The sequence below is a fragment of the Cydia splendana genome, chromosome Z (assembly GCF_910591565.1).
Source record: "Cydia splendana chromosome Z, ilCydSple1.2, whole genome shotgun sequence".
Lineage (NCBI taxonomy): Eukaryota > Metazoa > Arthropoda > Insecta > Lepidoptera > Tortricidae > Cydia > Cydia splendana.
In genome coordinates, this window is record NC_085987.1 from 18,414,680 (window position 1) to 18,427,409 (window position 12,730).

At 37.8% G+C, this 12,730-nt stretch overlaps 1 protein-coding gene across 1 annotated transcript in view; it reads right to left on the reverse strand.

Moving 5' to 3' along the window:
- Positions 1–12,730, reverse strand: part of LOC134804794 (division abnormally delayed protein) — an 85,493-nt gene that overhangs the window by 37,513 nt on the left and 35,250 nt on the right. The window contains exon 2 of the mRNA XM_063778035.1: positions 2,678–2,821. Within this exon, the coding sequence (XP_063634105.1) occupies positions 2,678–2,821 (144 nt within the window). The remainder of the gene's footprint in view (positions 1–2,677; positions 2,822–12,730) is intronic.

The following is a 12,730-nucleotide window of genomic DNA, read 5'->3' on the forward strand; positions in this document are numbered from 1 at the left end:
ATATATAGAGATCGCTGTTTAGCCTGTTGCTTACCTCTGTCTTCATGTATTATTTGTGTTTCCATGTACATTTATTCTGAGGTTGTGCAATAAAGAGGATTTGTATTGTGTTGTATTGTAATATAATTAATGTCGAGACGAGCTTGACCCCTTTTTAAAAGAATAGCCGAAGACTGCTCAAAACCGAGAGGAAAGGAAAAAGCAGGGTAGGCCTTTGCCCAGCACTGGTCTTTAAATTTTTCTCTACTGTGTTTTTGCTTATCTTCTAGGTATTCTAATCACAATTCGATTCTGTTCGATTTTATAAACACACCCCTCAAAACTTGCATTTCGTGGGTAGTAATTATATTAAACTGGGTAAGTACGTGAAAGTAACTTAATGTAAATACTGATATATTATTTTAGTATTTATATTTAGTTAAAATCGCATAGCACATTAGTAATAAGCCTTAAAATTAAAAATTAAAACAAACACTCGCGCTATTATTCAATCGCTTAGCAGGGATAAGTTGGTACCACATAGGTAGGTGGTGGTATCTGTGTGTTCGTGTAATTTATTTTTATTTTTTTCCGTTTTGCAATTTAAGCAATTAATTTTAAATTCTAATTAAATATATATGTTTATAAATATAAATAAAGATACAATGCAATAACAGCCTTCTGCCATCGGCAGCGTTTGGACGTTTTTAGGGTTCCGTACCAAAAAGGTAATAAAAAGGAATCTTAATGGTGCGATCAGTCTGCCTGTCTGTCAAGTCGCTAAATACCTATCTATCTCGAGAACTAAGGTAAACGTACTAGTGCTCGACATGCTAATGCCCAATAGTTGACACCTTGCTGTCACCTCTATTGACAATGACTTAAGTTTCAAGATGGCATGTACTAGGACCGCATCGAGCACCAGTACGCTTACTTTAATTACTTATTCATTTAAGTATAAGGCCTTTAATTTATGTTTGTTTACCGATAAGTCGTTTATTTTAATCAGTTTGTCTCATGAAACAAATAAATAAATTCCATGCAATAACTATTGTCGTATCTCATCTTGCGAACTAAGTATGCCTGTTTGAGAAAGGCTCGCGTGCGCACATGCAGCGCGTGTGAGGACTCATCAATGTCGCCGCCGCGCCGCGCCGCGACGCTAGCAGAGATTCGTGGCGCAGGCGCCAGATCTTTCTTTACGCACCTAGAAGGTCTGATGACGAGACCAGAAGGATGCCACATGCACGCATACATAGGTATTTTTGATTAACTGTACAGTGTGCATAGAATAGAAATTAAAATACACAGGTATTCAGCAGGTATTAAGTATATATCAAAATTTTGTGTAGGTATATACAACGTGTCTCTACCCTCTGGACATAGATAAATAGGACATGTCGATTAGGGTATTTCTAACCTATGTACAAAGTCTTATTCCAAACGCCACACTATTAACGAAGAAATTACTGATTTACGATTTAATACTTTAATACACGGTAAGTAGAGAGTATGTCATGTCACTAGTGTCACTTTAATCTTATCGTCATTGTGAACGACTGATAGAGTATGCTCCTATGTATTGATCATTTATTTTAATTATTTAACCATTAAAATATATATTTTTTATATCAACCTAGTAAGTAATTTACCATATTAGAACATTTCTAAGAAGGAACTCTCCTCGGGATCCCGGTCAGTCCAGAGCGTAGAGTCACGTTGTATAAAATGTATAAGTAGTTTGATGTATATAAAAAAAAAACAAGTGCGAGACGGACTCGCGTTCTGAGGGTTCCGTACATTACCCAATTTTAAAAAACCCGTAGGGGTCAGATCAAAAACAAAGTAATTTGTCCGACTCACGCTTGACTGCATATTTCTAATAGGTTTTTCTGTTATCTATAGGTACTTATATGTAATTACTATTTTGTAAATTTTAGACCCAGTAGTTTCGGAGATAAAGGGGGGAATGGTAATTATTTGGCTATTTTCTTAAATAACTTCTAAACTATTAATTATAAAATTACAAAAAATATATATTTGAGATTCTCAATCTCATTTGATATGTAACACGATATAGTTTAAAAAACATTATTTTTTAATTTTCCCATTTACCCTCCAAAAGTGGCCTCCATGTTTAAAACTCATTTGTTTACGTAAGATGTCCATCTTTGGGTCACGAATTTACATATGTGTACCAAATTTCAACTTAATTGGTCCAGTACTTTAAGAGAAAATGGGCTGTGACAGAGGGACAGACAGACGCACGAGTGATCCTATAAGGGTTCCGTTTTTTTCCTTTTGAGGTACGGAACCCTAACAATATCACACGAATGTCCATATTTATAACATAGGCCGTGGCGTGGAAAGTTCCGAAAGCCCTCATCAATCATACTAATATGTATTAATGCATTATACATAATGGAGCAGAGTGTCAACCTCCGTTGTCATTATTACTTACTAGTTGAGTGCTGCTCCAGATGTTAGACAACTATAACTTTTTAAGACTTTGGCCTGAAGTTGACGTCGTGCGTTGCTTACTGCATTTAGAAATGATGCTGTTTTCCCACACGATGTCGCTTACGACGTCAACCGGAGACCATAGATAGAGAGTAGAGACTAGGTAACCAATTGTCTAGCGAGCCTATTATTTATAAGTTAAGTTGTATAAGTATGTATATTAGTGACAGTAGCGCACCTTGCAGCGTAGTTCGCGTGGAGAGCAGCAAGGTGGCGATGGGGCGCGTGGCGGCGGCCGCGCGCGCGACTGCAGCCCGCCGCAGCGCGTCCCGCAGCCGCGCTTCCCGCCCCCGCCCGCAACACTGCCCGCCGCACACCAGGCCTGCAACAACCAACAACAACACCTTGTTTCATCTTTCATCACTACGGACTACACCTTATACTTAAAACAAAGTCCCCCGCCGCGTCTGTCTGTTGTGTGTTTGCATGTTCGCGATAAACTCAAAAACTACTGAACGGATTTTCATGCGGTTTTCACCTATCGATAGAGTGATTCTTGAAGGTTTAGGTGTATAATTTGTTAACCCGTTCGAAGCCGGGGCGGGTCGCTAGTACTAAATAAAATCAAAATTCATCAAAGGATATAATTAACGGCCCGATTCGAACTTTAAGATACGTCAGTTAATAGATCTAGAAACGATATGGATTAGATATGTCAGTGGCAAATGTAACGTTTCTTCAAACAAAAACATCACTTTAGACACTGACACATCTAATCCATGTCGTTTTTAAATCTATTAATTGACGTAAGTATCTTAAAGTTCGAATCGGGCAGTATGTCATAGGTACAGTCCGCTCTCAGAATGACCTTCGTTTTTCGGGTAAAATCGGACGTAATCGCGAAATAGAAAATGACAGTGTCTTACTGATTTAGTTACAATCCAACACCCAAAGAGTGTAGTCGTCTTTTCAGCCTTAAACTATATAGAGTAGTTAATACCACCATAACTAGTAGGTAAATATTTAATTTCATACATAAAAATGTATTAATTTTACTTGATTTTACCATATGAATTGAAATATGTGACTGGTATTATCAACTCTATATAATTTTCGCCAGAAGTAGTAAATGACGGTGTGACGTTCTGTTTTTAAATTACCTCCGGACTCATTTCAAATTATGATTCTATTTTATTTAGATTATGACAAAAAGTCATATCGTAATATAGTCATCCACCGAATATTAAGCATAATGTCATTAAATTATAGACAATAGGTATTCTTAACTTTTTGCGGTAAGTTTAAAACTTTTTGCGAGTTAATAAGAAATCAGAACAGCAGTATCACCTTCGCGTGTTACCGGCGTTACCGCCAATACCCGATGTATCTTTCTAAAATCCGAAGTTCATTCTGAGAGTTAACGGACTGTACGAACATTGACTTATATACACTGAGAGAAAAAACTAACAAAAACACACTTAGAATTACAAAAATAAAACTTAATCCGGGGACAAGGAGAGTCAACTAATAGGAACAAATTGACTTTTGCAATTTCCATTTAGTAGGAAATACAACTTCTATATTTGTAATTTGAAGTATGCTAGAGTAATTTCAGAAATTTGGTTTTGTTATTCCGAGAGGTGCTTTAGCAATATCGAAGGTGATGACGTCATGGGTGAAAACTAACCGTTTTGTAATTCTAAGCGTGCTTTAGCAATATCGGAGACGATGACGTCATAGGTTTTACTAAACTGTACTGCGATTCCAAGCTAGCTGTTGTTATTCTAGAGATAATGACGTCACAGGCAAAAACTAAACTGTTTGCAATTCCTCCGCCCCTAGCAAACGGGCGCCGCGAGAGCATGTCGCGCGCGTGGTAGCTACCCGTCTCTATTTCTGTCTGTATGAATAAAAAAGCATTTGGTAGTATATCTCTGTACTAAAGAGGCACTATAAAAGCCTGTCGAGATATTCTACCCATTCCTTTCTTATTCATACAGTCAGAAAGAGACTAGTAGTTATTACGCGCGCAACATGCTCTCGCGGCGCACCTGTGCTAGGGAGGTTGGAATTGCAAACAGTTTAGATTTACCTTTGATGTCATTATCACTAGAATAACAACAGCTAGCTCGAAGTTGCAGAACAATATATTCCTGTAGACCCCAACTACACAGTAGGTCGCGGGTTAATATGTCCATGGCCCACAATATATCCTAAATTTATTATTTAACTTAAGTATGTTTTAAACAAAGAAGACACGAGACACGCCCGCCCGACATCCGACACAATACTAACTCTAACCAAATGAACGTAGCAAGTAGCTGTGTTGGTATTACAAAACTCGTTTAGTGATTGGTACAACAATGAACATAAACACAACAAGTCTATCTACTAAATACCAGTAAACTTTGTAATGTCGCTATAGTAACAACTGAATTGTTATTTTAAATGGGGTAATGATATTCCCGCGAACTCGTTTTTTAGATATTACAAAACTATGTAAGTGAGACATTTACTAAAATCATAACTTGAAATCACAGATGCTTTTTTCCAAAAATCACAAACTTTATTAGTAAAAATCGGAGAATTTTAGTAGTAATAAAAATGGATTGTAACAAATACTGAACTTTGTTTAATGCTCCATTTACTAAAGTCTGTTTGCTGAAATTAGATTTAGTATTACTGAGCTGTTTGTAGAAATAAATAAATTTTACAGAAATAGTGAAACTTCCATGATTAATACTAAAACTTCATTTTTCCCCCAGTACAGAACTGTTTATTAATTCCTGGTGGTGATTTTTCTCTCAGTGTATTACGTCGTAAAGATGGGCCTTACGGGCGAAACCAAGGGGGCCGGTAAGTACATTGGTGTAAAATCGCGTTGTGCGCAACCAATGCGAGCCAGCCGTGCAGTCTAACGCAACTAAGAGCATAAAATGAAAAAACTTTTATACTTATGAAAATTCTAGCATTTTTATGTAGTACATTGTGGGAGAGGACGGAAAACCGCTAAAAGATGGACAAGTGCGTTTGAGGGCCGACACGTCAGTGGAGGCCCTCAAATAATACGAGTCCATCTTTAACGTTTCCGGCCGACATTAGTGTTTACATAGTGCTTTTCACGACTACTGCGAGGAAATAAGAAAACATTTACATAACTATAAGTACTAGCCCGCGATTTCTCTGGTAGCAAATTACTAGCCACTGCCTGTGCTGTCTCTCTTGAATTTCGGTAGGCGTCAGCGTAAGAATATCATTTTCTTCACTAGAAGAACTCATTTTTATAGCGAGCGTAGATACGTGTTTCTTGTATTTTTAGTCAAACACAATTTATACTATCCAATTCAGTAAGTATTTTCAGATCCCGCCTTTTTTACTTTTTTTATCACTTTTAAGAGGCGTTTTTCTGTTATTGGCTTCAAACCGACTCTAAACTTAGAAGCGTTTTTGCTAAAAAAAAAACACGAACAGCTACAAAGGTAAAAAACGCCTTAAGCGTGAACTGAATGGATAATTGTAAAAAAGAATAACTGACTGGTTTTGAAATTCTTTTTTAATCAAGAAATTAAAGGTCCTATAAATAACTTAATTTTATTTTTGAAGGAAAAAGTTGCGCCCAAAAAGACCTTTTATTGATTTTTATGTTTTAAATGATACTCATTGCTGTAGCGAACCGTCACCAATGACAGATGATGATGATAACAATGAAACATTGTAGTAGTGGTGGTTCAGGTGCCACAGCTATTGCCTACTTTCCAGCTTGGTTTTAGACCATATATTGCCACATTTCCGAACAGTGGCGTGAAAAAAGTATTATCCTTTGATTCTCTGTTCAACGTTTCTGGTAGCTTACTGTAAATTTTTATAGACATTACATATTATGTGCTATTTCATTCATAATAAAAAAAAAAGCAGTAGGTAAATACATATCTTAGGGATAATTATTGCAAAGGAAATTTGATGACGTAGATGCGTACAGACAACTGGATGCAAAAGTACATGGCCAGTGGCCACTTTATGAATAACTTACATTCATTACTATACATTGTTTACTAGTGAGCACAATTGAGCAACTACGATTAGGTAGGTACTACGTTAGCTAGATAAATTTCATATAAATTGAGTAGGCGAATTATACTTTTTCAAAGTAGATGCTTTCACTTTATGATTTAAAAATATCAATAATTAAGGCCCGTGTTTTGGCTGAAACGCTGAGATACCTACAGTTATTAGTTTTGGCAGAGCTAGGCACCGGCAGGCCCGGGTGACCGCGCCGGCACGCCTTGCGAGTTCAAGGCTGCATCGGAGTTGGTGTGACAACCCAATAATAAACACTACAAATATCTTGTGCCAAACTGGACGTGCAATCTCAATAACTAAATGCGAGACGTGTGATCGCTTTCACTCGGCCCGAACACCGCACTAGACAGAGCGGGACAGAACAACGGGTTATCCGATATTTTTTTCAAAGTAGGTACGAGTAGAAACGCTACAAAGGCGTGGAGCGTCGCGCCTGAACAATGAACTGAGGCCGCGTCTCGGCGCGCTCAGTCGAACGACTTCTACAGACGCACCTCGCTCGTGAGCTCTACAATCAAGAGGCCATTCATATTCTAGCACTAGGAGATACCTACGTGATTCCAAATGAAATCACAATATCCGTATAACTTAAGGTAATAAGTATTTAATATGTTAATAATGTCTTTAGGCGTACAGGCATAATGGTATTCGGTGCAACGTAATCCCGATTTCCCGACATTCACCGAATGAACGGCCGGAATGGTCTCTAGGGCAATGAAGGGGCTATCCTATAGCTCACAACTGACGTTACTCTAGCTAGAGTCTAGACTAGACAAACTGCGCCAGTCAAAGTTCGACTAGTGTAGGTCATTCTCACATTTAAGTAAACGGTCACCCTTCAATCGGTATTATTTGCTTAGAAGTAGGGTGGCACAAATTTGTAGTGCTAAGTTACCTACATATTCAATACTAATCACAAATACAATACAAAGGGTGACCACCCTTCAATCGGTATTCTTTGCCTAGAATGAATGAATGAATATTTTTATTACGTGTAACATATGGACACATTTTTTATTAGTAGAGCTTACAAACTAAGGGGTTAGTAGGTACAGACAAATTTAAAACAAAACAACACTGATGGGGGAATGCAATCCCTCACAGTGCATCAAGTAGGGACAGTCAACCTATCCGCTATCATGCGAAGGATGCTGTTGGGACTGCCACGCACACGGCGAACCAGGGATGCTGCGCGTGCACGCATGGTAGTATAGAAACAATCCACGCGCGCCGCCGCGAACATCCCTGATGCGCTACAGAAACGAGGCAGCCCCATCAACACCCGGAACGCATTATTATACTGGAACCTAAGGGCCCCATATTGCAGGTGTAGAGGGATGTGCAAAACGCCTTAAACAAAGTGACTTTCACCTCTTTAGAGCACCTTGCAAATCTGGTTCAATACTAATCACAAATACAATACAAACACTTTTGTAAAGAAATCGACCCGTATGGTGCCGATGCAATGCATAAATAGGTATGTTCCAAATTAACTTGTTGTAACACAAGAAAAAAGTCAGTTGCTTATTCATATTGCCTGGCTCATTAGGTGATTTGGTGTGGTTTATTTCTCTATTTTATGTGTACATATTTGTAAATTACCGGTAAAGAAATCAGTTTTTTCTTTATCACTTGTATAACAGCGTCCATCGTGCGCCTACAGACGGGCATGCAGCAGCGCACCCTTGGGTTTAGGTGTCAACGGATCCGGGTCCGCAAGGAGGGCGAGGGGACCGTGCCGAGGCAAGCTGTGTAAATTCCATTTCCTAAAAAAATTTTATCACTTACTCTATAAGTCTATAGTAACTTAAAGACCAAAGTCATATATATTTTTAATTGTTAAATTCTCTTTAATTAAGAAAAAATGGAAACCAGTTAAAAATATCACCACAACGTTAGATTAAAATAAAATTCCCACTTTCATATTTAAACCTATTTGATCTTTGAACTCCATTCGTTTTCTGCCATCGAGCCATGCCAGCATAGAAAAATATAGCAGCAATGGTGGCACCGGGTCGCCGGCAGCGCCTACGCGGGCGCGCGTGGGCCCGCGCTGACCTTATGAATATTCCTCATCTTTGTCTCTAAACTGCTATAAAATTTTAATAGAACATCGACAGCATCCGCTATTAATTCTTTTTACGATTTTTAAATGATGTCGCGATAAACGTGTTGGCACAGGTATTTGCATTTTGTGACGGACACAATAAACACAAGCTACCTACCGTTTGTTCTAACGGTTGACAAAGATTATGACATTATTAGTTACTTACCTTGTATATTCATTCAATATAATCTGAGGCAATAAAATCCACCGATGTTCCACTTCACCCAGTGTTGCTAACCAGAAGCAAATTCACGAGTTAATACTTAGGTAGTTAGGTACTAAACTAGTAGTTCGCCCCGAACTGAGAACTCGCAGTTAACCAAAAATTATTATAGAGCGATTGACTTACAATTTAGTATGGACATTTTTGAGTTCCATTTTATTCAATTTCTACTATTTTATGTTGCACTATAGGCGGCAATAAGGCGGCAATGGATCAAAAATCGCCTGGATTTATTGCAAGGTCTGTGGAGCCCTTGACTGATAGACTTAAGCAAAGAGTAGTAGGTATGTATAATATATAGGACAAAGAGAGCCCTCTCGTGGAACTTTTTTGCATCCATTTTGAAGTGCCATCTGTAATTCTTAACCAGAAATATCAACGTCAATATCAGGGTGGGGGGGGGAGGCATAAATAGCGTCTAAGTATGTTGCGAACGTAAAAAACTTTGAAGAAAGGCTTCAGGATATTTATTAATACACGAAAACAGATTAGATATTAGGTCCTTACCTATGAAATTGGCGTTTTTGTTCATAGATATAAGTCTGACCCTAGTTTTTTTTTTTTTACAAAAGTACATACACAATTACAATAAAACTACAGTGCACTCAATAAACAACGATTTTACATACAATTAATTGTTATTTTTTATTGTTAAGTGTTCAGAATTAAGCCTTGAAAATAGGTCTTTTCATGTGCTGTCGGTTCGAGTATTAAAATTACTTATATTTTTCTAATGGTACCAATTTTCAAGAAATGGAGATATTGAAAACATACCTTAAAGGTGTCAAAAATTACTGGAAAAATTTTGTTTGGTTTGAATTAGCCATCAAAAAAATATCCGCAAAATTAATTGTATGGAAATTCGTGTTTCGTTGAAATTCTCCGTACAAAACGCCAATTTCATAGGTAATGACCTAATACTTTTAAATTGACTGTTGATGTAAATAAATTACCTATCATACACGGCTGGAATAACACACAATTGACCACAAAACACAATTACACGCCGCAGGTTGTGAATCTACCCGCCATAATCTTTCTAATTTTTTGGTAATAAAGTTCTCAGCAACTGATGGCGTATGAAAACCTTGTTTCTTTTAACATTGTAAAACTGAAAGTATTTTTATTTATCTGAATTATGTCGTAGTACAGACAATAAATGGGGTGCTATAATATTTTGAGTTTTATTTGACAAAGTTGTTTTTGTGACAATCGCCTCCATGGCAACGATGGCCATAAATAATCTGTTCTAACAGATGTTTTTTTGTTTGATCCATGCCTCAGATACAAGACTTTTAAGACGTTCTGACGAAATAAAGTGAAGCCATATTAAAATAAAAAGTTTAGCGTTAAGTAATATAGATGTCGCTATTTTTTCGAATAAAATGCTTTATATACGACTGTCCCTCCCCTAGATTTAAGTCATCATAGAAATCATAGAGGTTAAAATAAACTGTATCTGTGCTAAGCCGAAATATTTCCTGTCAAATGTCAAATACCTATATTATGTTTATATTATTTTATTTTTATCTTGCTAATTATTTCAAAAAGGTAAATTTTTAAACGATATTATAAAAGTGCAAACCGAGCACTTTCATTTAATACTAAATTCGACCATGTTTTTTGCAAATAAAATGACCAGAATAGCTAGGCCCCTCACAAACAGCTTTTTGGCCTTCTAAGCTCTTCTACCTCAATAATCCCTTAATCGAGCCTGCTCATAATTAAATGACTAAAATATAATGCCCTCAACTACACGTTTATCCAATTTCATTTAAATTAGAACAAATTTACTTAAGTTCTTGAGTATCAAACTATCTTCTGACAGTTCAGCTTAAAAACATCGAAATGCCGGGACGTGCCGCTAGCCAGCCGCGTGATCCAAGTCGAATGTAAGAACTTCGCTTCGCTTCGCTTCGCTTCGCTCGCTCGTTCGAAAACTAAAGCTACACGCCATTATAGTAAATATTTAAAAAAAACCTCTCAATATCTCCAGGATATCAATCAGATCATTGACATGAATTCAGTGAAACCACTGTGACGTATAAAATGAAAAAGAAGCTTCCAAATGGGGTCAGCCAGGTCCGATAAATCGGAAAACATACATAAAAAAAAACAAAAGATTCCGACGAAATCAATATTCTCCTTCGAAAGTTTTAAATCGGTAAAACTTAGGCTACTAAAGTGTAGATGTCATGTGTTACAATTACCTACACAGTAGTCTAGCCTAGATACGGTCAAGGAATATCATATCCGTGCCATTTGGTACCTACCTTGTCACATTCATAAATAACATAGTACCTTGTAACAGTGATAGGTACCAGTACGGTTACCATCAGTTTGTCACTGACATAAACGCCGTCGAGAACGTAATTTACTTTCTATACATCTCGCTCGCACTCGCATATTAGTGCAAACGGGATGTGTAGAAAGTAAATTACGTTCTCGACGGCGTTTATGTCAGTGACAAACTGATGGTAACCGTACTGATAAATAGCGACGTTTATATTGATTCCCACCGTGACTATACTATAGCTCAGAAATCAAAATCCTTGACCCTTGACTATACCTAGCAGAAACTTATTCACTGTTGTAGTCCGGGCCCTTTTATGAGTTGAAAAAGTGGCAGAACTGACGGTGCTACCAAATGGCTAACATGATGCTTGTTTTGTGACAAGTGGTGATGTGGTAACACTCGTAGCCGAACTGCCAAATTTTATAGAATTTGAGAGTCTTCTTTAAGTTTAGGGTAGTAAGTAAGTAAGGTAGGTAACATATTTGGATGGCAACAGCAGCAGCATGTCACTGTCAATCTCCTTCATACATTGCGTTACTGTCTTTGCCGCATTGCCGTCGCGATTAGATCGTACGATGTGTCACTCAATTTATCAAGGTAATGAACAGTAATATCGCCGCAGAGACAGTACATATTATTATTAGAGCACTACAAGCATTCCAGCAGGAATGGTGTAAGGCGTAAGCCTGCTCAGTAAACCTGCGCACTCCGCTCGCATGCCGCTTCACCGCGGAGGCCATTGCAAAATGCAATGCGGCAACCAGCTCGACCACCGCCCATTTACATTCCATTTACTGCTTCCAGATTACCGTTTAAGTTTTCAAGATCGCTACATCATTGCTTGTTCAGAACAAGGAATGATGTAGAGAACGACTTGTTCTTACCTATATGTCGGCGGCCGATCGTAAGATCAGGCATATCGTGAAATTCCTAGGCATATCGTGAAACGTGAAAATCTTTGACTCGTTCCCTGAGTCGACGGAGCCCCGCTACGCGGGGCTCCTATTTTTGGGCAGTTTGCCCTTCGGGCATCTGAAGCAACCTAACGAACCTATCCTACCTATGTATTGGTTTAATGTGACTATCGTCAAAACATTACACAGGAACATTACGATCTGCCTGATCTTACGATCGGCCTACGACATATATAAGTACAGTAAATCCGCTTACAAACAATCTGAAGGGACCAAAACGCGCACTTCCATATTGTAAGACACTATATTATCTATTACTTAAAGTGAGCCATAACATAGGAAGCGTACAAACTTATGCTCACCAAAGTATAGAGTTATCTATATAAATAAAAATGATAATATAATAAATATGTCACTGTATAGCATAGTTATAGGTTCCACCATAGTAATAATACAACACTACACAGGTACCTACCTACCTATTTATGGAAATTTGTACATAACAATCGAGACTCAGATATAGAACTGTGGCTACTTTTTAATTTGACCACGACCAGACCATTCAATTCCTAGAGTCGGACCAAGAAAAGTCTGCAGCGGATTTGATAGCCCACGCAGTGCAAGTGTTATTTTATACGTCATAATTTCATAGAAGTTTGACGTTTCAAATA